Source organism: Pelobates fuscus, chromosome 9 (assembly GCF_036172605.1).
Source record: "Pelobates fuscus isolate aPelFus1 chromosome 9, aPelFus1.pri, whole genome shotgun sequence".
In the NCBI taxonomy this organism is placed as follows: domain Eukaryota; kingdom Metazoa; phylum Chordata; class Amphibia; order Anura; family Pelobatidae; genus Pelobates; species Pelobates fuscus.
Window position 1 is genome coordinate 111,662,502 of NC_086325.1, and position 22,871 is coordinate 111,685,372.

The window sequence follows — 22,871 nt, forward strand, 5'->3', positions numbered from 1 at the left end:
CCCTTCATGTGACTTGCACAGTCTTCCATAAACACTTCATGTAAAGAGAGCCCTATTTAGGCTTTCTTTATTGCAAGTTCTGTTTAATTAAGATTTTCTTATCCCCTGCTATGTTAATAGCTTGCTAGACCCTGCAAGAGCCTCCTGTATGTGATTAAATTTCAATTTAGAGATTGAGATACAATTATTTAAGGTAAATTACATCTGTTTGAAAGTAAAACCAGTTTTTTTTTTTTTTTTTTAATGCAGGCTCTGTCAATCATAGCTAAGGGGAGGTGTAGCTAGGGCTGCATAAACAGAAACAAAGTGATTTAACTCCTAAATGACAGTGAATTGAGCAATGAAATTGCAGGGGATTGATCAATACACTAAAACTGCTTTATTTAGCTAAAGTAATTTAGGTGACTATAGTGTTCCTTTATTCTCCATAATTACTGAAATGGATTAATGACACAATTGATTAAGTAATGTCAGGATGCTCTATTATAACAGCTGGCCTTTGATCCTGATTTGTATCTTCTTCTTGTTGCATACTTTATTATGTTATGGGTTAGAGTCCCATGTTAAGTTGTTATTAAGTTTGGATTAGAGTCCCATGTTAAGTTGTATAAGAGAAAAATTGATATTGTATGGGTTAGAGTCCCATCTTACCGGTAAGTTGTATATAGTGGGTATAGCAGTCCCACTGAGTGACCAGATTTAGTCACTATATTGGATGCACAGTTTGGACACAGTGGAATAAATTTTATTTTGTTTATTGCAGCGCTGCATGTATAGTAGTATTGTTTAAAAAGTGTGCATTGCTTATATATAAAGTGTTATATATTGTAAAGTGTTATCTGTGTGAAGTTGGAAATGGGCTTCAATAATGGTAAAAAATTCCCAACAAAATTCGGTAAAATTTAAATCATCTAAAGATGTCCTTAATAGTGCTGCGTCACGTACTCCTCAAGTCAAGTCTCAGGGTCCTCGATTAAGCCAAACTCCATGCCAGTTTGTTCAAGAGACTATTGGAGATTACTATGCTGAGCCATTTTGTACAAATTTAGTTGTATGGTCAGAGAATTGTGATACAATGATTTGTAATCCATGGCCAAGAGAGGGTTCTTTTAGTGATTTTCATTTGCAAATGCTGAAAGGTATGTGTATTAAAGGTTTTAAAAAGTGGGGTCCAGGTGGAAATCCAAAATGGGATAAGAAGTATATGCATAATGCAGCTACAGGATGGTTAAAGTGTGCTCAGTTATGGGTTGTTCCTGATCAGGCTACAAAGTATGTTCAGGCTTCTGCAGCATCACCTGCTTATGTGCCTTCTGTTGTACCATTATATCACAGTTTAGATTTAAAAGAAAAAAAAAAGATTTTTTGGAATATTGATACGGATGACATTTTAATGGCAATTGGTAGAAGGAACAGGCATGTTGGACAGATGGTTGTGAGTCCTTCTGCAATTGTGAGATGCACTGCAGAAAGTGTTGATGTTGGTATGAAAAATTAGAAAGTGACTAGAAAGTCTGTGGATGTTGGTGCAGGGAAAAAACATGTTGTTAGTGTTTTAGTGGTAGATGAGGATTATAAGAGTCGTGGTGTACTAGTTCCCAGGCGGAGTTGATTCCTCTTACACAAGCTTGTATTGCTTTTTTTTTTTTTTAATTCTTTATTTTATGCGAGTGATCGCTTAATGGTAACATGGCATATGAAACATTTCAAAATATGACAGTTAAACATGGTACAATTTCGATTCGTTAGGTCTCATTTTTGCAGTCCACTCTTTTTTAAGTATTAGTAATTGGGATTCTCTATTGTGGGCAGGGTGTGCATGGCTAGCTATGATTATAGAGGCGACTGGCCTTAGATCTCGTAGTGCCTCTTAGGTCTGGTCGTGATATGGCTGTGAGAAATCAGCTTCGCTGAGGCCGTCAGTGTGGTATATGTTTTAGCCTGATAGCCTTCCTTTGTTGTGGGTTCGTGCTCGGTATACAGACGCTAGGGTGGAAGGTCTGAGGAGTGGCTCGCACGAGCATGGTGTGCTTAGCTTAAAATGGTAAAACCAGCAGGCCATCGCTCGTTGTGTAGGGGGGGGGAGTGTGTCGTATTACAGGGCTAGACCGTCAACTTACGGAGCCAGTGTAGAACTTAGGGGGGGGGATAAGGGGATAAATTCTGCAGTATAGGTGATAGGTAGACTAACGGTCCACCAACATTGTGAACAGTCAACATGGGTGTCTGAAAGTCCTCTCTCAGGTGGGAGAAGAATCCCTCTTGCGTCTCCCCTTTCCTGGAACAAAGAGGGTGATTTCAGCTACTGTCCATGTTGGTCGCTCTGCTTGCGGTGCTTTCTCCGCTGGAATGCCCAGGCGTTGGAGGAAAGAGGGTGCTTCTGTGAGGCATGACAGTGCGTGCATCTTGCCTGCTTTATCCGCTATAATGCGGCGTGGGCCCCATCTGTAGGGGATAGAATGTTCCTGAAGGGCCTGGGTGACTTGCTTGAGGGACCTCCTCCAGGTAAGTGTGTGCCTTGAGAAATCTTGGAAGAAAGTTAGTTGTGCCCCTTCAAACGATACTGTGGTGGAGCCTCTTACCGCCCCCATGATCGCTCCGCGGTCGGAGTCTCGGGTGAGCTTCAGCAGGATGTCTCTGGGTGCTTCTGGAGCAGCGTTGTTGGCCTTATTGAGGCGGAAACAGGAGTCCACCACCACCTGCTTTGCCTGTTTGGGCATGAGCAGCGAGGTGAACAGCCTCCGGCAGTAGTGGGGGAGTTCCGCCCCTACAATCGACTCCGGGGCCCCCCGGATTCTTATGTTGCGGGCTCTGGCTCTGTCCTCCATGGAGGCTATTTGCGCTTGTTGGTCTGCGCATTGTTTTTGGAGCGCGGCTATAGCTGCGTCAGTGGCTGATTGCGCCAGTTTAGTGCCCTCCATTCCCCCCTCCAGTGCTTGTACCTTATCAGTCAGCTTTGTGACGGCTTCTCTGATCGGGGCCATGTCAGCATTAAACATTGCTTTGATTTCCGCCATTAGTGCTCTGATGTCTGCTTTGGTCGATGGTGCAGACCGGGGGCTCCCTGGGAGTCCCCCCAACCGTGATCACCGGCGTGGGATCGCCGGCGTGGGATCACCAGCGACCGGGTAAGTTAAAAAAAAAACGGAGGGCTTACTGTTATGCCCGGCGGCGTTTAGAGCCGCTTAAAATAGGGCGTAATAGTACGCCCTCCGGTCTTAAAGGGTTAAATCCCTTTGTTTATGAACCCTAGTCACACCTCCCTTCATGTGACTTGCACAGTCTTCCATAAACACTTCATGTAAAGAGAGCCCTATTTAGGCTTTCTTTATTGCAAGTTCTGTTTAATTAAGATTTTCTTATCCCCTGCTATGTTAATAGCTTGCTAGACCCTGCAAGAGCCTCCTGTATGTGATTAAATTTCAATTTAGAGATTGAGATACAATTATTTAAGGTAAATTACATCTGTTTGAAAGTAAAACCAGTTTTTTTTTTTTTTTTTAATGCAGGCTCTGTCAATCATAGCTAAGGGGAGGTGTAGCTAGGGCTGCATAAACAGAAACAAAGTGATTTAACTCCTAAATGACAGTGAATTGAGCAATGAAATTGCAGGGGATTGATCAATACACTAAAACTGCTTTATTTAGCTAAAGTAATTTAGGTGACTATAGTGTTCCTTTATTCTCCATAATTACTGAAATGGATTAATGACACAATTGATTAAGTAATGTCAGGATGCTCTATTATAACAGCTGGCCTTTGATCCTGATTTGTATCTTCTTCTTGTTGCATACTTTATTATGTTATGGGTTAGAGTCCCATGTTAAGTTGTTATTAAGTTTGGATTAGAGTCCCATGTTAAGTTGTATAAGAGAAAAATTGATATTGTATGGGTTAGAGTCCCATCTTACCGGTAAGTTGTATATAGTGGGTATAGCAGTCCCACTGAGTGACCAGATTTAGTCACTATATTGGATGCACAGTTTGGACACAGTGGAATAAATTTTATTTTGTTTATTGCAGCGCTGCATGTATAGTAGTATTGTTTAAAAAGTGTGCATTGCTTATATATAAAGTGTTATATATTGTAAAGTGTTATCTGTGTGAAGTTGGAAATGGGCTTCAATAATGGTAAAAAATTCCCAACAAAATTCGGTAAAATTTAAATCATCTAAAGATGTCCTTAATAGTGCTGCGTCACGTACTCCTCAAGTCAAGTCTCAGGGTCCTCGATTAAGCCAAACTCCATGCCAGTTTGTTCAAGAGACTATTGGAGATTACTATGCTGAGCCATTTTGTACAAATTTAGTTGTATGGTCAGAGAATTGTGATACAATGATTTGTAATCCATGGCCAAGAGAGGGTTCTTTTAGTGATTTTCATTTGCAAATGCTGAAAGGTATGTGTATTAAAGGTTTTAAAAAGTGGGGTCCAGGTGGAAATCCAAAATGGGATAAGAAGTATATGCATAATGCAGCTACAGGATGGTTAAAGTGTGCTCAGTTATGGGTTGTTCCTGATCAGGCTACAAAGTATGTTCAGGCTTCTGCAGCATCACCTGCTTATGTGCCTTCTGTTGTACCATTATATCACAGTTTAGATTTAAAAGAAAAAAAAAAGATTTTTTGGAATATTGATACGGATGACATTTTAATGGCAATTGGTAGAAGGAACAGGCATGTTGGACAGATGGTTGTGAGTCCTTCTGCAATTGTGAGATGCACTGCAGAAAGTGTTGATGTTGGTATGAAAAATTAGAAAGTGACTAGAAAGTCTGTGGATGTTGGTGCAGGGAAAAAACATGTTGTTAGTGTTTTAGTGGTAGATGAGGATTATAAGAGTCGTGGTGTACTAGTTCCCAGGCGGAGTTGATTCCTCTTACACAAGCTTGTATTGCTTTTTTTTTTTTTTAAATTCTTTATTTTATGCGAGTGATCGCTTAATGGTAACATGGCATATGAAACATTTCAAAATATGACAGTTAAACATGGTACAATTTCGATTCGTTAGGTCTCATTTTTGCAGTCCACTCTTTTTTAAGTATTAGTAATTGGGATTCTCTATTGTGGGCAGGGTGTGCATGGCTAGCTATGATTATAGAGGCGACTGGCCTTAGATCTCGTAGTGCCTCTTAGGTCTGGTCGTGATATGGCTGTGAGAAATCAGCTTCGCTGAGGCCGTCAGTGTGGTATATGTTTTAGCCTGATAGCCTTCCTTTGTTGTGGGTTCGTGCTCGGTATACAGACGCTAGGGTGGAAGGTCTGAGGAGTGGCTCGCACGAGCATGGTGTGCTTAGCTTAAAATGGTAAAACCAGCAGGCCATCGCTCGTTGTGTAGGGGGGGGGAGTGTGTCGTATTACAGGGCTAGACCGTCAACTTACGGAGCCAGTGTAGAACTTAGGGGGGGGGATAAGGGGATAAATTCTGCAGTATAGGTGATAGGTAGACTAACGGTCCACCAACATTGTGAACAGTCAACATGGGTGTCTGAAAGTCCTCTCTCAGGTGGGAGAAGAATCCCTCTTGCGTCTCCCCTTTCCTGGAACAAAGAGGGTGATTTCAGCTACTGTCCATGTTGGTCGCTCTGCTTGCGGTGCTTTCTCCGCTGGAATGCCCAGGCGTTGGAGGAAAGAGGGTGCTTCTGTGAGGCATGACAGTGCGTGCATCTTGCCTGCTTTATCCGCTATAATGCGGCGTGGGCCCCATCTGTAGGGGATAGAATGTTCCTGAAGGGCCTGGGTGACTTGCTTGAGGGACCTCCTCCAGGTAAGTGTGTGCCTTGAGAAATCTTGGAAGAAAGTTAGTTGTGCCCCTTCAAACGATACTGTGGTGGAGCCTCTTACCGCCCCCATGATCGCTCCGCGGTCGGAGTCTCGGGTGAGCTTCAGCAGGATGTCTCTGGGTGCTTCTGGAGCAGCGTTGTTGGCCTTATTGAGGCGGAAACAGGAGTCCACCACCACCTGCTTTGCCTGTTTGGGCATGAGCAGCGAGGTGAACAGCCTCCGGCAGTAGTGGGGGAGTTCCGCCCCTACAATCGACTCCGGGGCCCCCCGGATTCTTATGTTGCGGGCTCTGGCTCTGTCCTCCATGGAGGCTATTTGCGCTTGTTGGTCTGCGCATTGTTTTTGGAGCGCGGCTATAGCTGCGTCAGTGGCTGATTGCGCCAGTTTAGTGCCCTCCATTCCCCCCTCCAGTGCTTGTACCTTATCAGTCAGCTTTGTGACGGCTTCTCTGATCGGGGCCATGTCAGCATTAAACATTGCTTTGATTTCCGCCATTAGTGCTCTGATGTCTGCTTTGGTCGATGGTGCAGACTCTGCTAGCATGGTAGCTGTTTGTGGGCCCGAGCATGGTCGGGAGGAAGGTAGAATATCTGCAGCAGCACTGTCATCATCAGACGACGTTGGTGTGTAGGCCTCAGCCGGCGCCATCTTGGCAGTGTCAGTCCTCGAGGGTGTGCGGAGGAAATCACTAATATCGCGGTTGCCCGAGCCCGGGATCCGTTCGCTGCTTTTTAGCTTTCTTCCCCATGGCTTCAGCAGTTGATCCGGTGCCTTTTGGGGTGGTAGTGTATGGTGTGGGACCGCAAATTTAGCCGTTTTACGAGCGCGATGCACGGAGCGATTGCAGTGTGCGTCCGGCTCGTACAGGCGCTGGCTCCGCCCCCCTGTATTGCTTTTAAAGATCAAGATGTGACTATTTATACTGATTCGAGATATGCCTTAGGAGTGGTTCATGATTTTGGTGTCATTTGGCAGGCTAGAGGTTTTGTTGGAGCTGATGGTTGAACTGTTTCTCATTTTGCATTAATTGATGGATTATTGAGGGCCATACTGTTACCTAGATCTTTAACAATTGTGAAGTGCAAGGGCCATGATACAGATCACTCCATGGTCAGGGATGGTAATGATTTTGCAGATTTGGTGGCGAAAAGGGCGGCTGCCTCTTTTCCCCTATGGCCATATTACAGTACTGTTTCTCGTGACCAGGTCTTAACTGCAGTGCATATAGCTACTCATACTGATGATATTGATATTCTTTCTATGCAGGCTGCATCATCTTTGGATGACTTAGCTTACTGGAATATACATTCTGTTACACCTGATACAACTTCTGGTATCCTCAAGGATCCTAAAGGTCGCATAGCAATCCCTCAAGCTTCTTCTGTGTTACTCGTCCGACAGTTCCATGGCTATGGACATGTCGGACGAAGAGGGGTATTGGCTATGCTAAAATAATGATTTGTAATTAACAGATAAGATCAGACAGTTACCAATATTTTATCCAGGTGCTTAACATGTGCAAGAGTTAATACTACCAAACCATAGTTTGGTAAACATGACTACCTTCCTGCAGCGGAAGGCCAAATGTTAAATTTACAAATTAACTTCATGCATATGACAACGGCAAAAGTGGACTCAAGTATTTACTTGTCATTGTAGACACATTTTGACTGCCCAGTTAGGATTAATAGTGATAAAGGAAATCCTTTCTCTTCAGCAGTTACACAGCAGGTTTGTAAAATGTTGAGTATAGATTGGAAATTTCATATACCCTATCACCCTCAGTCATTAGGGCAAGTAGAAATGATGAATAGAACGATAAAGGAGAAATTGACAAAAGGAGGCTTGGGTAGCACACGTAATTGGCCAGACAATTTGCCAGCAGTTTTAGCTGAAATCAGAATGACCCCTAGTTCAACTACGGGTTATTCACCATTTGAAATTTTAATGGGGAGACCTTTTCCAACTTCATGGTGTAAGTTCAAGGTGCTTCGATGGTGAGCGGAGACCTAAATGTTGTGTTATATGTATTGAACCTTGTAGACGAATTGAATGGCATCTATGGTGATTTGTCTCTATCTCTTCCTCATCCTTCAGGTACAACCACACATCCGTTCAGGCCTGGAGACCAAGTCTTGGTGAAGTCCCTTTTCAAATCCGGAACCTTTGATCCACCATACGGCACTTCAACAACCGTTGTTGCCATCACCAGAAGAGCTGTTCTGACCGAGGAGAACCAGATGTGGATTCATGAAAGCTGATTAGAAAGATGTCCCATCAAGCACTCCGAATATTCCAAGCAAAGAATGATCAACCTCAGACTGATCCAGAATGAACAATAGTGCTCGGTGCATCCTAATTATTCTTCTTTCCATGGGACTTGGTTATGCGCTGATTAATATTCTTTGATCCCAAAGAACAGTGATAGTAAAATATGTTATTAATATATTTCACTCTAAGCAGGCTTTATCTTCTTCATCATGGGAAACAGACAATCATTTTATTGGATCTGCAAAGAATTTATACCAAGCCCTAAAATTTAACTAATTGTTTAATAAACCTTAATTCGTCCAGGAGGGAGGGACGGTCTTATTATAGCCATGGCTCCCCGGAGATTTTCTTCAGAAATAACGGTTCTGAAGTTTTTTTTCTTCCCTGAGTGTTATAATAGACATTTAATTAATTTACTGATATGTTATTCTTTCAGAATAAAAGATTGGAATGAAATGGATTAATGACACAATTGATTAAGTAATGTCAGGATGCTCTATTATAACAGCTGGCCTTTGATCCTGATTTGTATCTTCTTCTTGTTTCCCCCCCTGCACTGCATATCCTGTTAACACCTTGTCTTTATGACTATTGGGAAGTGTTTGTGTAATCAAGTAACAGCTTTTGACCAGCTAATGCCAAATGTGCTTTAAGTTCTTTGAATATGCAATTGACAGGACATGACTGTATTATGTAAAGACAACCCCTTTTGGATGTGTACAGAATTCTGTTATAAGATCTGTGTTTTCCCCATTAAATTTAGGAGCAGTATTTTGTCATACACTTGTGTGATGGAGTACTGCCCTCCGAGCTCGTATTTCTGCTGTGGCCATTCCTTGTCTTCATACCTGAGAGAAAACATTGCTGTCTGCTGAATTTAAACCACAACAATTACCTATATGGGTGAGCTTAAAAAAGTATCAGTATGCAAGCGACCCCCAACAAGGGACAGGTTATCAACCACTGAGGGGCACACAACATCCACTGTACCTGTACCCATGTCAAAAATGCATGTACTGTGTAATGTTTATCTTGATTATATGATGTAATGCAACAACACACTGTGGCGAAACCGACCTCGCCACGTGTCCTTGGAGGGGGCTGATTGCCCGCCTCTTGCCTTTGGACTATGGACCAGACTTTATGGGAATGTGATACCCCAGGTAGCCATACCATGGAGCCTATTCATATAATGAAAGACTATGGGAAAGACTTTAGCTCCATGGCAATTGTACTGTGTGAATAGGATCTGCGCGCGGTAGTTTTGTGCGCTCAGATCCCAGCTATCTGGGGATAGGTGAAATGTCTGTGTGTTATGTGTAAATGTGACTTTATGTATTTTAAAGTGTTTTATGTTGTTTTGCAACCATGTGGTTAATGGAGTCTGCCTTTAGTCCTGGGTAATTGGATTACTTCTCCAATTAACTCCAGGGCAGAAGGGAGGAAACCAGGGTGCATTGTGGGGATGTTTTTCTGCCAGCCAGAAAGGAACAAAATATACTTTTAGTAACTTTTGAACCCCTGGTCGGATTCATGCCATTTTTTAATATGTTGTTCCCCTGAATGGATTGATTGTGGATATGTATTTTTATGTGAATGTGATGTATGGTTTTAAAGTTATGAAAGTTGTGTAAAAGTATATTTTACACTGTATGCATAATGGGATTATGTGTCCCACTAAGGGGAGGGGATGTGTGGTAGGTAATCTATGTCATTGGTTCTTTTATGCCTCCCCCTGGGTGTGGCCTGTATGTGTGAGTTGGAAATAAAAGCCAGGCTGGATGAGCCAGTCCAGAGTTCCTGTTTAACCCTCAAAGTGATGTGTCGTCTCATTATTGGGGGGAAGGATTTATTGCATGTTGTTCCAGTTGACTGCTAGGAGTACAAGCCTATTCGTATGGTTCCTATTCAATGGTCTACAGCATTCATATGCTTGGGAGAATTTAAAAGGTTTCTCGGATTCGGTGATTGTGGTGTCTGCCAGAGTGCTTGGAGTCCTCAGGAAGCACTAGGAGCATCCATTAACGGAGGTACTCAGTCGGGGTGCCAGGCGATCCGTTACATTGGTGGCAAGCGGTGGGATGGCGTCCTAGTGCGAGGAGAAGCAGCTCAGAGACACTGGTAACCTTTGGAATTACAAATTGAGGGCAACGCTAGTATCCGTACAGCGCCCCTGGCTACAGCAGGATGGAATCAGCTAGTTTTTGGACAGCGTTCCATGATGAGGAGGAGGAGGCGGCCGCGGACTACAGGGATGCAGACAGAAAGGAAGTCTGGTATGATGCCCTGGAAGACGCCCAGTGGCGGCGAGGTGAGAGTCTCCCCAGTGATGAGCAGCGGCTACAGAAGCGTGTGGCGATGCGCATGTATCTATTGGGAGAGCATCCCCTGGATGAGTGGGTGACAAGACTAGAGACCCTGGTATGGCGAGAGATCTGGCTAGACAACGCATACCAGGCCCTCTGGTGGCATACCATTCGACTTACCCCCTGGACGGCCGAGCACGACTTACCGGAGGGGGATGATTATGATGGCCCGGGTTTATTATGGGATGCCTTGGAGGACGACATTGATCTTGGCAGCACGGAGGGGTCTAGGTTTTGGGACATCTACGACTACCGGATGGGCATGTATGTCTGGGCTGACGAATGCGAGGTGAGCAAAGACATGACCCACCTGGTAACAAGGGAGTGGGAGCTGGAGCAGGACTACCAACACCTGCTCAGCTTCGTGCAGCTCCAACCTACCCGACAAGCAGAACCAGACCTCATAGACTGGTCCTGGAGAGACCCACAGATGGCAGGTGGAGATGGGATCGAGGTCTCTCTACTGGCCCTACAGGGATGCTGGGCAGTCGGCCCAGATCCCCAGCGGCAGGTTACAGTTCAGAGAGAGGAGCTTGTTACACCCTCTCTCCAGCGGCAGCCTAACCCACCAAGGGGAGACCGTAAGCCCCACACCAGCGCAGATGGGACCGTGGTCTCTGCGCCCAAGTTACAGGGAGCTGAAGGAGCCGTCCTCCCTCCCCAGCGGCAGTGTGATTTGTTGGGAATTGGGAGCCCGGTCTCCATTCCCCAGCGGCAGAGTATCCAGCAGGGAATAGAGAGCCCATCCCCCTTTCCCCCACAGCAGGACTCTGTGCTGGGAGGAGAGACAGTCGGTCTCCCTCCGCAGAGACGGGAAGTATGCATGGGAGAGGAGATTGTTACCACCTCTCCCCAGCGGCGGATCATTAATGTACAGGGAATAGAGAGCCCAGTCTCCATTCCCCAGCGGCAGAGTGTTCTAATGGGAGAGGAGCTGGTTACCACCTCTCCCCAGCGGCAGCTTAATGTACCAGGGGGAGACTGTAAGCCCCACACCTGTGCAGATGGTACCGTGGTCTCTGCACTTCCAGCACAGGGGGTAGGGACGGTCGGTCCTACCCCCCCACAACAGGGCTGTTTAGCCAAAGGGGAGACAGTCTGTCTCCAGCAGCAGAGCTGTGTAACTAAAGGGGAGACAGTCGGTCTCCAGCAGCAGAGCTGTGTAACTCAAGGGGAGACAGTCGGTCTCCAGCAGCAGAGCGGTGTAACTCAAGGGGAGACAGTCGGTCTCCAGCAGCAGAGTGGTGTATTTAAAGGGGAGACAGTCGGTCTCCAGCAACCAGGCGCTCACCAGACTACTCCCGTGGTAGTGCTGGCAACAGGACAGAGTACCGCTGGTCTCTGCCCCCTCAGCAACCTACCAAGGCAGCCTACCAGTCCCCCACACAGCCGTGGTGAGGCACCTGAACCTGGACAAGATTTTCCCTCACCCAGGTGTAGTAACTGTTTATTGTGGGTGGGCTGCTCTGCTGTTTCTGTCTTGTGGGTGGGCTGCTGGACTAACAAGGGCACTGACCGGCAGGAGGTCAAGTACCCTGTTAGTCTGGGGGGTAAAGGGGAGAAGTGTGGCGAAACCGACCTCGCCACGTGTCCTTGGAGGGGGCTGATTGCCCGCCTCTTGCCTTTGGACTATGGACCAGACTTTATGGGAATGTGATACCCCAGATAGCCATACCATGGAGCCTATTCATATAATGAAAGACTATGGGAAAGACTTTAGCTCCATGGCAATTGTACTGTGTGAATAGGATCTGCGCGCTATTCGGTAGTTTTGTGCGCTCAGATCCCAGCTATCTGGGGATAGGTGAAATGTCTGTGTGTTATGTGTAAATGTGACTTTATGTATTTTAAAGTGTTTTATGTTGTTTTGCAACCATGTGGTTAATGGAGTCTGCCTTTAGTCCTGGGTAATTGGATTACTTCTCCAATTAACTCCAGGGCAGAAGGGAGGAAACCAGGGTGCATTGTGGGGATGTTTTTCTGCCAGCCAGAAAGGAACAAAAGATACTTTTAGTAACTTTTGAACCCCTGGTCGGATTCATGCCATTTTTTAATATGTTGTTCCCCTGAATGGATTGATTGTGGATATGTATTTTTATGTGAATGTGATGTATGGTTTTAAAGTTATGAAAGTTGTGTAAAAGTATATTTTACACTGTATGCATAATGGGATTATGTGTCCCACTAAGGGGAGGGGATGTGTGGGAGGTAATCTATGTCATTGGTTCTTTTATGCCTCCCCCTGGGTGTGGCCTGTATGTGTGAGTTGGAAATAAAAGCCAGGCTGGATGAGCCAGTCCAGAGTTCCTGTTTAACCCTCAAAGTGATGTGTCGTCTCATTATTGGGGGGAAGGATTTATTGCATGCTGTTCCAGTTGACTGCTAGGAGTACAAGCCTATTCGTATGGTTCCTATTCAATGGTCTACAGCATTCATATGCTTGGGAGAATTTAAAAGGTTTCTCGGATTCGGTGATTGTGGTGTCTGCCAGAGTGCTTGGAGTCCTCAGGAAGCACTAGGAGCATCCATTAACGGAGGTACTCAGTCGGGGTGCCAGGCGATCCGTTACACACACCAAAAATAAAGAATTAAAAAAAGAAAAAAGGACAATTTCCTATTTCAATACTGATGGAGAGGAGAAGTTTTATGTCAGTAACCAGGCAGCTATGTTATCACAGCATCACATGCCGCTGGGGAGCACCGGGTAACCTGGTGGTGCCGTGTGGAGATAACATTTTGTCTTTGTCAGTGATTGAAGACTCCATGGAATTTTTAAGAGCACTCCATCTGACACAGGTATCTTTCCCTGTACGGGAGGCAGGCACGATCCTGGCTGCTGTATGCAACACATTTTGGTGCAGGAGCATTGCTCTGAAGCGGTTGTGGTGAAAAGAAAGCTGTGACTGCAACATCCCATAGAACTGTTCATATCCTGGAGAGCTGAATAGGCAGTTGCCCACTGGACCTCATCGACATCCCTAAGGGACTCCTGCCCAGCATGAGCCTTAAATGTTTCCTTTTTATTTTATGTTATCTTTATTTTTTTAAACCACCTATAACTTGTGTTAACCTGTTGTTGTTTGCAGTTTTTTTTCATGTCATGCTCCATTTGTTTTATATGGATTAAAAAAAAAAATAGTAAATGACAATCATAATCCAGTTGAGTCCAGGCACAACCAGACACACAACGCAAAAGTGGAGGAGATATAGAACCATGTTTTTGTTTGTTATTTTAACTCTCCTATGAACTTCAAGGCATTCTAAACTGAAAAAGAACATAATAGTAACTGGTATTTCATCTAATAATACTTACAAGTGATTTCATCTTGTGCCACAGACGGTATTTAACAGACGTACTGACTTTCTGCTTTCCAACAAAAACTGTGGAAGATATTATTGCCGATCCCAGTGAGGTGCTCATGTACCTTGAATGCAATGAAAAAGCATGTGAGACATTACATTAAGTCTGTACAATAAAAATAATTATATTGTCAATACATTACATGCAGGCTAGTTACACCATCAAGCACTCTGCTTAACCCCTTTAAAGCCTTTGCGGCGGCATAGAACGCCGTAACGGCTGCAGCCCCCAGAGCGCCCGGGATACTCACCTCCGCCGCGATCCTCTTCGGAAGGACTGCCTGACAGCCCAGGCAGCCCTCCCACGGCAAAAGAAGCCCCCGGGGGCCATGTGATCGCTCTCAAAGAGCGATCACATGGCCCCCTATAGCTGGCTGTGGATCTGCCAGCAGGGGGACTGTCTAAAATGTCAGACAGTCCCCCTGCTGGTGGGAAGTATAAAAAAAAAAATATTAGACGTGTAAAATTAAAGCAGAAATGTATTTATATATATATATATATATATGTATTGTATATATATATATATATATATGTATTGCACATATATATATGTATTGTATATATTGTATATGTATATCTACCCAGGGAAAGAAAGATAGAAATAAATAAATGTTAAAATGTGGTGTGGTGGGAGGGTCATTCAACGCTGACCTCGAACGGTAAGGAGCAAGGTAAGGGGAGTGCCTTAAGTAGGCTAGGGGTAGCAAACCAGCACCTCCCACAAATCCAGGCACAATTGCCTTAATACTTGTGTTAGGGGCTTATGATAGTACAGTGTGAAATACCATAAATAAATGGAGGTTAATAAAAAGAGCAAGTCGGTTGTGGTGTGCCGGAACCGACGATGAGGTAGGCCTGAAAAAGAAGAGGGCAAAAATTAAGTAATCAAATTGATTACAGACAACCAATACAGATAAATTTCTCAAACAGACATGTTTTTGAAAGCATCCCTTAGTTCTTGTACTGGGTTCGGTATGTACCGTGAGTAAGCGGATGACTTCCAGCGCCCCTGTGTTTTGATAACATGAGTTGGGATGTTGACACTGGAGGCTGTGGACGCGGCTCCTATACGAAAGGAGTGCCCTGAGTAGTTGGCTGCGTTGAGGCCCAGTTGTGTGAGCAAGGACCTGACGTAGGTCATGAAGGTTGTGGTGGTGAGTACTGAACCTTGTAGCTGTAGTAATGGTTGTGAGGGCAGTAAGTTATGATGCTGTATGTATGCATCAAGAACCCTGACAGGACACCATCTGTTGTGCGTGGGATAGTACGGAATGTTTACGGGTATGTGCTGACTGGTTTTGGAGTGAGATAAAGTCAGGATGTAATGATCCATATGTTTTGTCAAGTGGGCATAAAGGAGGAAAGGAGTAGTTTGGGTCGTGGTGGTTGTAGTGAATTCTCTAGGTCTTAGAAATCCATAGAAAGCTATGTATATTGCTGTTTTGATGATCGAATTTGTATTGGTGTCAAACGGTTTTAAGTCAAGCAGGTTAGACAATGCTTAGAAGATATGGTTATCTATGGGTAGCCTCTGGGCTGTGTGTGTGGGTTCTGATTTCTGAATACCTCTGAGTATGGTCTTAATTTGGTGAGAGGCCATGAAACTGTTGTTATTTGGGTGTCGGATTAGCATGTGGTGTTGAATGCCAGTGAGATAGAGTTTGATGGTGTTATATGACATTTTAAGTTTAACCCCTTAAGGACACATGACATGTGTGACATGTCACGATTCCCTTTTATTCCAGAAGTTTGGTCCTTAAGGGGTTAAGGTGGCAAAAAGAAGCAAATCCCCAAAAAGATGTCATAACAAATGGTTGCATGATGTTATGTTCCAAAAGGAATCTTTTGAATAGTGTTGTATGTTTTGTGTGTATTGTTTGAAAGTGCCAATTGGGACAATGTCCTGCTATGCTGCATGATGGTTTCTAGTCCAGTATGAGTTGTTGAAATGTTGGAGTGATGGTGGCTGTGGGCGCAGCTTGATGAAACGCCTGAAATTTAAAGCGAGAAAAATCGTCAGCAGCTGTGTTACATACACCTGGAACATGGAAACAACATAGGAAAAAATTATGACAAGCTGCCAACCAAGTGAGTTTCCTCAGAAATCTAATGATCGTAAGGGATTTGGAATGACCTTTGTGGATGATGTGACAGGTTGCCTGGTTGTCTGAGTAACAACGCACTGGCATATTAGCCCATAAATGACCCCATGCTACGGCATCTGCCACGATAGGATAGATCTCAAAAAGAGCTGAGGTAGTGGAAAAAACTTCCAAATCCTGAACTGCTGAAGGCCAGCTGCCCCAAAGTCATTCATTTCCAAAATTTGCTGCAAAAACAGTGGTAGATGCCGCATCTGACCAAATGGTAGGAGATGAGTCAGTCAATTGAGGGAGGAACATACTTTTACCATTCCAAGTGGTTAAAAATCTCTTCCACATGTTTAGATCTGCCGTAGCTTGGGTATCTAAGGACAACTTGTGCGTGTCATGTAGGAAAAATGGGAAAAGGTGCAATAGTCGTGATATAAAGGAGCGGCCTTGAGGTATGATGCGCATAGCAAAATTTAGTGATCCCAGCAGGGACTGTAGCTCTTTGCGGTTGCAAGTACCGAGCTGAAGGTAGCTGTTTATGTAAGTGAGAATATTCTCTATCTTATCATGTGGTAGGCTCGCTTGCATTGTGGCGGAGTCTAATTGGATACCTAGAAAAGTGATAACCGTGTCTGGCCCCTCTGTTTTCTTAGGGGAGATAGGTACACCTAGTTGCTCAAATAGCTTAGTGGTAGCTTTGAGAGTAGTAGGAGGGGAAGTATTCTCCTCGACCAGTAGGAAATCGTCCAGGTAATGTAATACCGTAGGGCATCTGGCTATGTTCAATAGTAACCAGCACAATGCTTTGGCAAATGTGTCGAAAATAGCTGGGCTACTTTTGGACCCAAAAGTTAACCGGGAGAAAAAATAGTAGTTCCCGGACCACTTGATGCCATGCAGATGCCACAGTGTGGGGTGGATTGGAAGTAATTTAAAGGCGTTAGTAATGTCGGTCTTACTAAGCCAGGCTCCAACCCCTGCTTGTATGATAGCGGTAATGGCATGATCTATGGTGGTGTATTGCAGGGAGAATTCCTCAGAGGGTATGAGGGAGTTAAGACTGGGGTTGGCCGATGAGTGGGGTGCTGATAAATCAATGATGAGTCTCTGTTTTTGGGAAGATTTCCCTGTGACATTACCAATGGGGTTAGTGCGCCATTCTATGAATGGGGGAGTTTTGAAAGGCCCCAATACGAAGCCCTCAGCCACTTCTTGGGCTATGAGGGTGTCAACCGCTGTGGGGTTGTGTTGTGCGGATTGTAGATTAGGGCATTCCAGAGTTCCGGCTGGTATGTGTAGGATACCTGTATGGAAGCCTTCTGTTAAACCAGAGATAAGAAAGTCTACTAGGTGTCTAGATGGTTGCTGAGACATAAATGCAGTAAATACTGGCATATTAATGGACGTTAGGTAAGGCTTGGAATACATTTTATTTGGACACATGGTCTTTGCATGTGCCCTAAAACATTTTGAACAGACATGCAATAGTCTACATCCATTATAATTACAATACCCAACATTGAAATTATTACATATCTGGGACTTGCCCAGAAACTTGATTGGGCATCCCAGTTTGTCTGTTGACAACTTCTCTGGAGCACCAGAGGAACTAGCTCCTTGCGTGGAGGCATGTTCGTCTGCCGTGTTGGGACAAAAATTTGTAGTATGGGCTGTGGAGGAGCAGTATGCACAAGCCAGTGTTCTTAGACCTGCAAAGTGTCTGCAAAAAATGACGGTATCAATCCTTCCCCAGTTGGACCGTGTTCCGTACTGGGAGAAGGCTCCAGACACTTTTGCAGAAAAATACCTATGGTAGTCATAGAAGGCTGAACCACCATATTTGTTGCCCAGGTCGACCGGCTTGTGCATATAGAGATCAAACTCCTCTCTTCTGTTGGGATAGACCGCACAGATGACATCCCTGTAAATACCAAAGGCTAGTACAAATTCAGGGTTAGTCAGTTTCCTGTTCAGGCGGGCATCCCTAGATCTGACAACAACAGAAACATCATCATAAGCATACGTCTTATTCTCAACAATATCCTGGGAGGCAATCAACAGGGAAGCCAGGTTGACGTCTTTACCTTCCAGGATATCCCTTTTTATGTGCTCAGGTATCATATGAGCCGGGCTAACTTCCTGGTCATCCAGGGTGATGGCTGGAGCAACTAATGGCAAGTCAGCTGGTGCTTGTGAAGCAGCAGCGGGTGGCCCTGCTAGAGTAAGGGCCGTGGTGACCGACTCAAGTTTCTCCAGCCTGGAGTTGACCTTGCTCATGGATGCCATGAGTGAGGACAACATGGCATGTATGTCTCCTGGGTTGGACTGGCTAGGTCCTTCCCCGGCATCCATGTTATTTGTAGATGTACGTAGCAGTTTGAAAAGTTCTTTCCTTGCTGTAGCGGGGTAGGGGATTTGTCGTCTCCTCAATTCCGTGGTTATACGCGGGATCGTCCAGGATCTGATCGATGCTAGACTAGCTAGCTTTCCTCCTTGTGTGAGAATGACAGCTCTAGCCTGGGTGCTAGGCAGGGAGAAATCCTCTACCCCTTCCTGAGACATACTATAAACAAAACAATTAATTAGTATATGAAACCACCAAATTGTACTGGCAGGCTAGCTAGCTTATACTTGTTTGGTGACAGATGAGGCCCTGCTAATTGCCAAGCGGCTTGAGAGGCTCTATCTATGCGTTGGCGCGAGGGGTTATTGAGGCCACTCGTCGTAGTGGCAGGAGTTTTAGGCCTCTCGGTGACTGTAAGACAGAAAACAGGGGAAGGGAGTGACAGGTGAGGCCCTCTCTATGCAACATACAAGGCGCCTAGCCAACGTGTGGCCCGACGGGTGTTTGCCTCTGAAACGTTGAGGCAGGGTGTTGGCCTCGCGGGACCACTATCTGCCAAGACTGGGTAAATACCTATTGGGAAGCCTGTGACCCTATTGCCAGTACTCTAACCTAGGGGGAAGAAATGAAATGTATGGTAGAATACCATATGAGCAGGTGTACGTACCTGGTAGTATGACAAATTTCACAGGAAAAACTGTGTGGAGCAAATATATATAAGCTTGACAGCCTGAAATGGGTAAAAGAGAGTAGTATGATGAGTGTGGATTGTTGGAAAGAAAACAGACTTGTAGCCTGTAGCAGCAATATTTTTATGGTTTGCTGGAGTATGATTGAAAATAAAATGTTGTGATATACCATGGGAATAGAAATGTGTTACTCAGAAAAATTATGTCATGGCTTTAATTTTAATAAGACATCTGAGGGAGGCCGTGGCCTATGTACAAACAACATGTGTGTTATATAATAATGGTGTGTAAGGGAAACATAAAATGTAAGTTATATATATATATATATATATATATATGTATCTTACTGTGCAGGAAACGTATGATTGATTGGATCAGTACGTGTGATTCAACCCGAGTATGCATGAAAAGGAATTACAGCCTTATGTGTCATGGTTAACAACAAAGAAATGAGGCCTGTAACGTAGGCTGAGTCCATTTGTAATGAAATGGATAATTTCTGAAAACTCCTGGAAGCGTGGGAGTCCAATGATCCATACAGAAATGTTAGCTGGTTTCATGCCCTTGATGTAATAAGTGATACCTTTAAATAGCAATGAAAATGGTCTGTCTATTAAAACAAGCAACTATTTAACCGAATGTATATAAATGAAATGATGAAATGTAACTCACGAAACAGATCTATGTCACGAAACAGATCTATCGTTAAATGAAGCAAGGGAAAACAGTTGTGCGAAATGATCACTTCTCATAATACGCATGATCTAGCCGAACAATTTGTACGAAATGAAGCCGCAAGAAAGGCTGTGTAATGCGACTATGCAGAGAAAACCGTAAAGCGAGGACCCGTGCTGTACCGTGCGCCGTGGGAACCGATCCTGGCGTGACAGGTAGGTCTAACTTACGGTTTAGGAGTCCTTGGGACGCGAACTACAACGAAGACCCGGGTAAGAAGCTGGACAGACGGAAAAGGCCTGCAAGAGGATTCCTGGACACAGCTTGCCGCGGAGAAACTCGTGGGTAAGAAAACCAAGATGGCGTCTGAGAGAACCTGGAAGTGGATCCTCATTCAACGCTGACCTCGAATGGTATGGAGCAAGGTAAGAGGAGTGCCTTAAGTAGGCTAGGGGTAGCAAACCAGCACCTCCCACAAATCCAGGCAAAATTGCCTTAATACACATGTTCAAGTAGAGATAGCAGCCGTATTAGTCCAGTGATGTAGATGTAAAAACAGATAAAAATTGTATCTTGTAATACCTTTTTTATTGGACTAACAGAATTTTTTAATGACAAGCTTTCAGGAGAACCTCCCTTTTTTCTTAAGTCTGAAGCATTTTTGAGCAAGACGACAAATAGAATTCAAAGTTGAGTTGTGATACAGGGGTTAAAGCGACATGAGTGTAGATAAGACACAGGTTTGTTAGAAAATAGACACCATCTTTGCAGAGGGTCATACATATTTTTCTGAAGAGCAGAGTGAGGAGGAGAGAGGGAAAAGAAAAACAAATAAGCAGACAGTGCAGAGGATGGTACACGTTATACATGCACACACACATAAATATGTATATGTGAACGCATAAACACATATACATATACATAAACACATATACATACATGCACATGAACTCATATACACAAATATAAATGCACAGTAATATATATATATATATATATATATATATATAAGCATACATGCATACTAGTATGGAAAAGCATAGGTCTACACATAGTACTTTGTATATAGATAGAATAAACATATAGGAATGCATTTTAAAGTTTTGCTACATATGACAGAACAGTGAGATAATGTGGGGGAGTGTTCATGTAAAGTGTTGGTAGTGGGTCAGGATACCCAAATCAATATTTAGTCCTCTATTCTTGCTGTTAAATCATTTAATCATTCTGGCTTCAAAAGCTTTTCTTTCCTGGGTATTTTAAAAAAAACCCTTTCAGTACTTTAATTTTTAGGTCATTTAGTGAGTGGCCAGGCCGGGTAAAGGGGTGTCCCACAGGAGTGCAGTAGGATTCTTCTTTGTGGTGTTTAATAGAGTGTCTGTGCAAATTCATTCTGCCATTTAATGGCTGGGTGGTTTCCCCAATGTAGCATCATAAAAATCAAAGTACTGAAAGAGGGTTTTAAAAATACCCAGGAAAGAAAAGCTTTTGAAGCCAGAATGATTAAATGGTTTAACAGCAAGAATAGAGGACTAAATATTGATTTGGGTTTCCTGTCCTACTACTTTACATAAACACTCTCCCAGCATTATCGTACTTGATAAGATATTAATAGAGTTTACCAGGAAACAAACTTTACTATTTCATGTTGGTTTTAAATATCATATTATCTTAGAAATAGAAGTAAATCACACTTTTCCTAATTGCCAATCCAGGGTGCAAATCCGGATCTAAGTCTGGCAAACCCCAATATCTATAGAAAATCAAAAATGACCCAGACGCTCAAGGATGGTCAAATGGCAAATTAAATGAGGATCAGTGTGTGAAGTAACAGAAGCAAAGTTTTGACCTCCAATGAGGTCAATATCAAGCTAGAAAAAAAGATCTCAAATGAGCTTGAAACATTGCTGTTTTTACTTTATACACTGATCTTCATTAAATCTGCCATTTGACCATCCTTGAGTGCCTGGATCATTTTTGCTTTTCCGTTGTTTTAGATATGTCTGTTTTATTCATCAGGGGGACTGAGTCAATCCAACAAGTAAAGAAACCTACAACCTATAGGATTGAACAATCACTACAGCAGGTATATTAGACAACTGAGTGCTCATTTTAAGTTATGTGAACAATTTTACCGTTTTGGAAACTAAAAAGTGTATGTAACAATAAATTAGCAAAGCACCTGCACCAGGAAGAAGTTCTAATTAGAATTTTAATCACTGAGCTGTAGTCGGTTTTGATGTTTGTTTTTCACATGTGTTCATTTAAGTTATTCTAAGCTTCTTTTTTTGCCATTATTACTGATGGCTGTTATCTTTTTATATTTATTAAACACACAATACAGGCTTTGACTTTTCTTGCCTGTATTAACCACTGTCTTGCCTGTCTTAGTTTGTCTTCCACCAATGGATTTCCTGTGATCCGAGGTATGTTTGAACATTTTTAATATGTTCCTATGGTATTCACTCCAAATGTACCTTTATATAATTTTCTCTCTGTTCACTACTGGCCTAGGCATTCAAGGGTACCCTTCCCCAAAATATGTTTTTCGATTAAATTGAGCTACTTTTGAAGCACTGTACAAAACTATTATAATTCTGGCAAACTAGCATCAATCTTAGTCTCCAGTTTTACATCATTGAATATATCTATCTGTATCTACACCAATTCCAAAAGAAAGTTCACATGGGTTAATTTGTTAAACTTTTTTTTATATTTCTGTTTCAAAACTTTTACTATTCTGTCAAATTGACTTAATACTATTGATATGTGCATGTTTTTACTATATAACCGATTCTAAAACATTAATCCATTATTTCTAAATTTTTATTCTTATGTGCATACATCCTACATACATAACAGCCATACAGAGTCTGCTATGGACACGATTAAACAGGATTTAAAACTGATTTTGTATACAAAACTTTACACCGCTGGTACCTGCCGCCATACCGCCTCCACAAGATGGGCAGTCGCCCAAATAATGTATGCTGGAAAATGTGTGAGGAAATGGGCTCCTACTTACACTGCTAGTGGAACTGCCCTAAATTAAAAAACTTCTGGATGGAAGTACACCACCTGATAGAAAAGGTCATTACCAAACCCATCCCAGCTGATCCTTGGATGATGCTACTGTCAAAACCAACTGACTCCCTTTTCCGAAGCAAAAACAAACTCACTGCCAGGATCACACTAGCAGCAAGAAGAGCAAACACTGAGCTATGGGCAGATCAACGCATCCCCACAATAGCGACAGTCATTCTCAAAGTCACTGAGACTTGCAACCTCGA

The 22,871-nt window shown here is 43.5% G+C and overlaps 1 protein-coding gene across 1 annotated transcript in view; it reads right to left on the reverse strand.

The window, feature by feature from the left end:
- The window catches only part of ADGRD2 (adhesion G protein-coupled receptor D2), a 642,889-nt gene that overhangs the window by 399,820 nt on the left and 220,198 nt on the right, over nucleotides 1-22,871 (reverse strand). Inside the window, exon 12 of the mRNA XM_063432309.1 lies at nucleotides 13,734-13,845. Coding sequence (XP_063288379.1) covers nucleotides 13,734-13,845 — 112 coding nt within the window. The remainder of the gene's footprint in view (nucleotides 1-13,733; nucleotides 13,846-22,871) is intronic.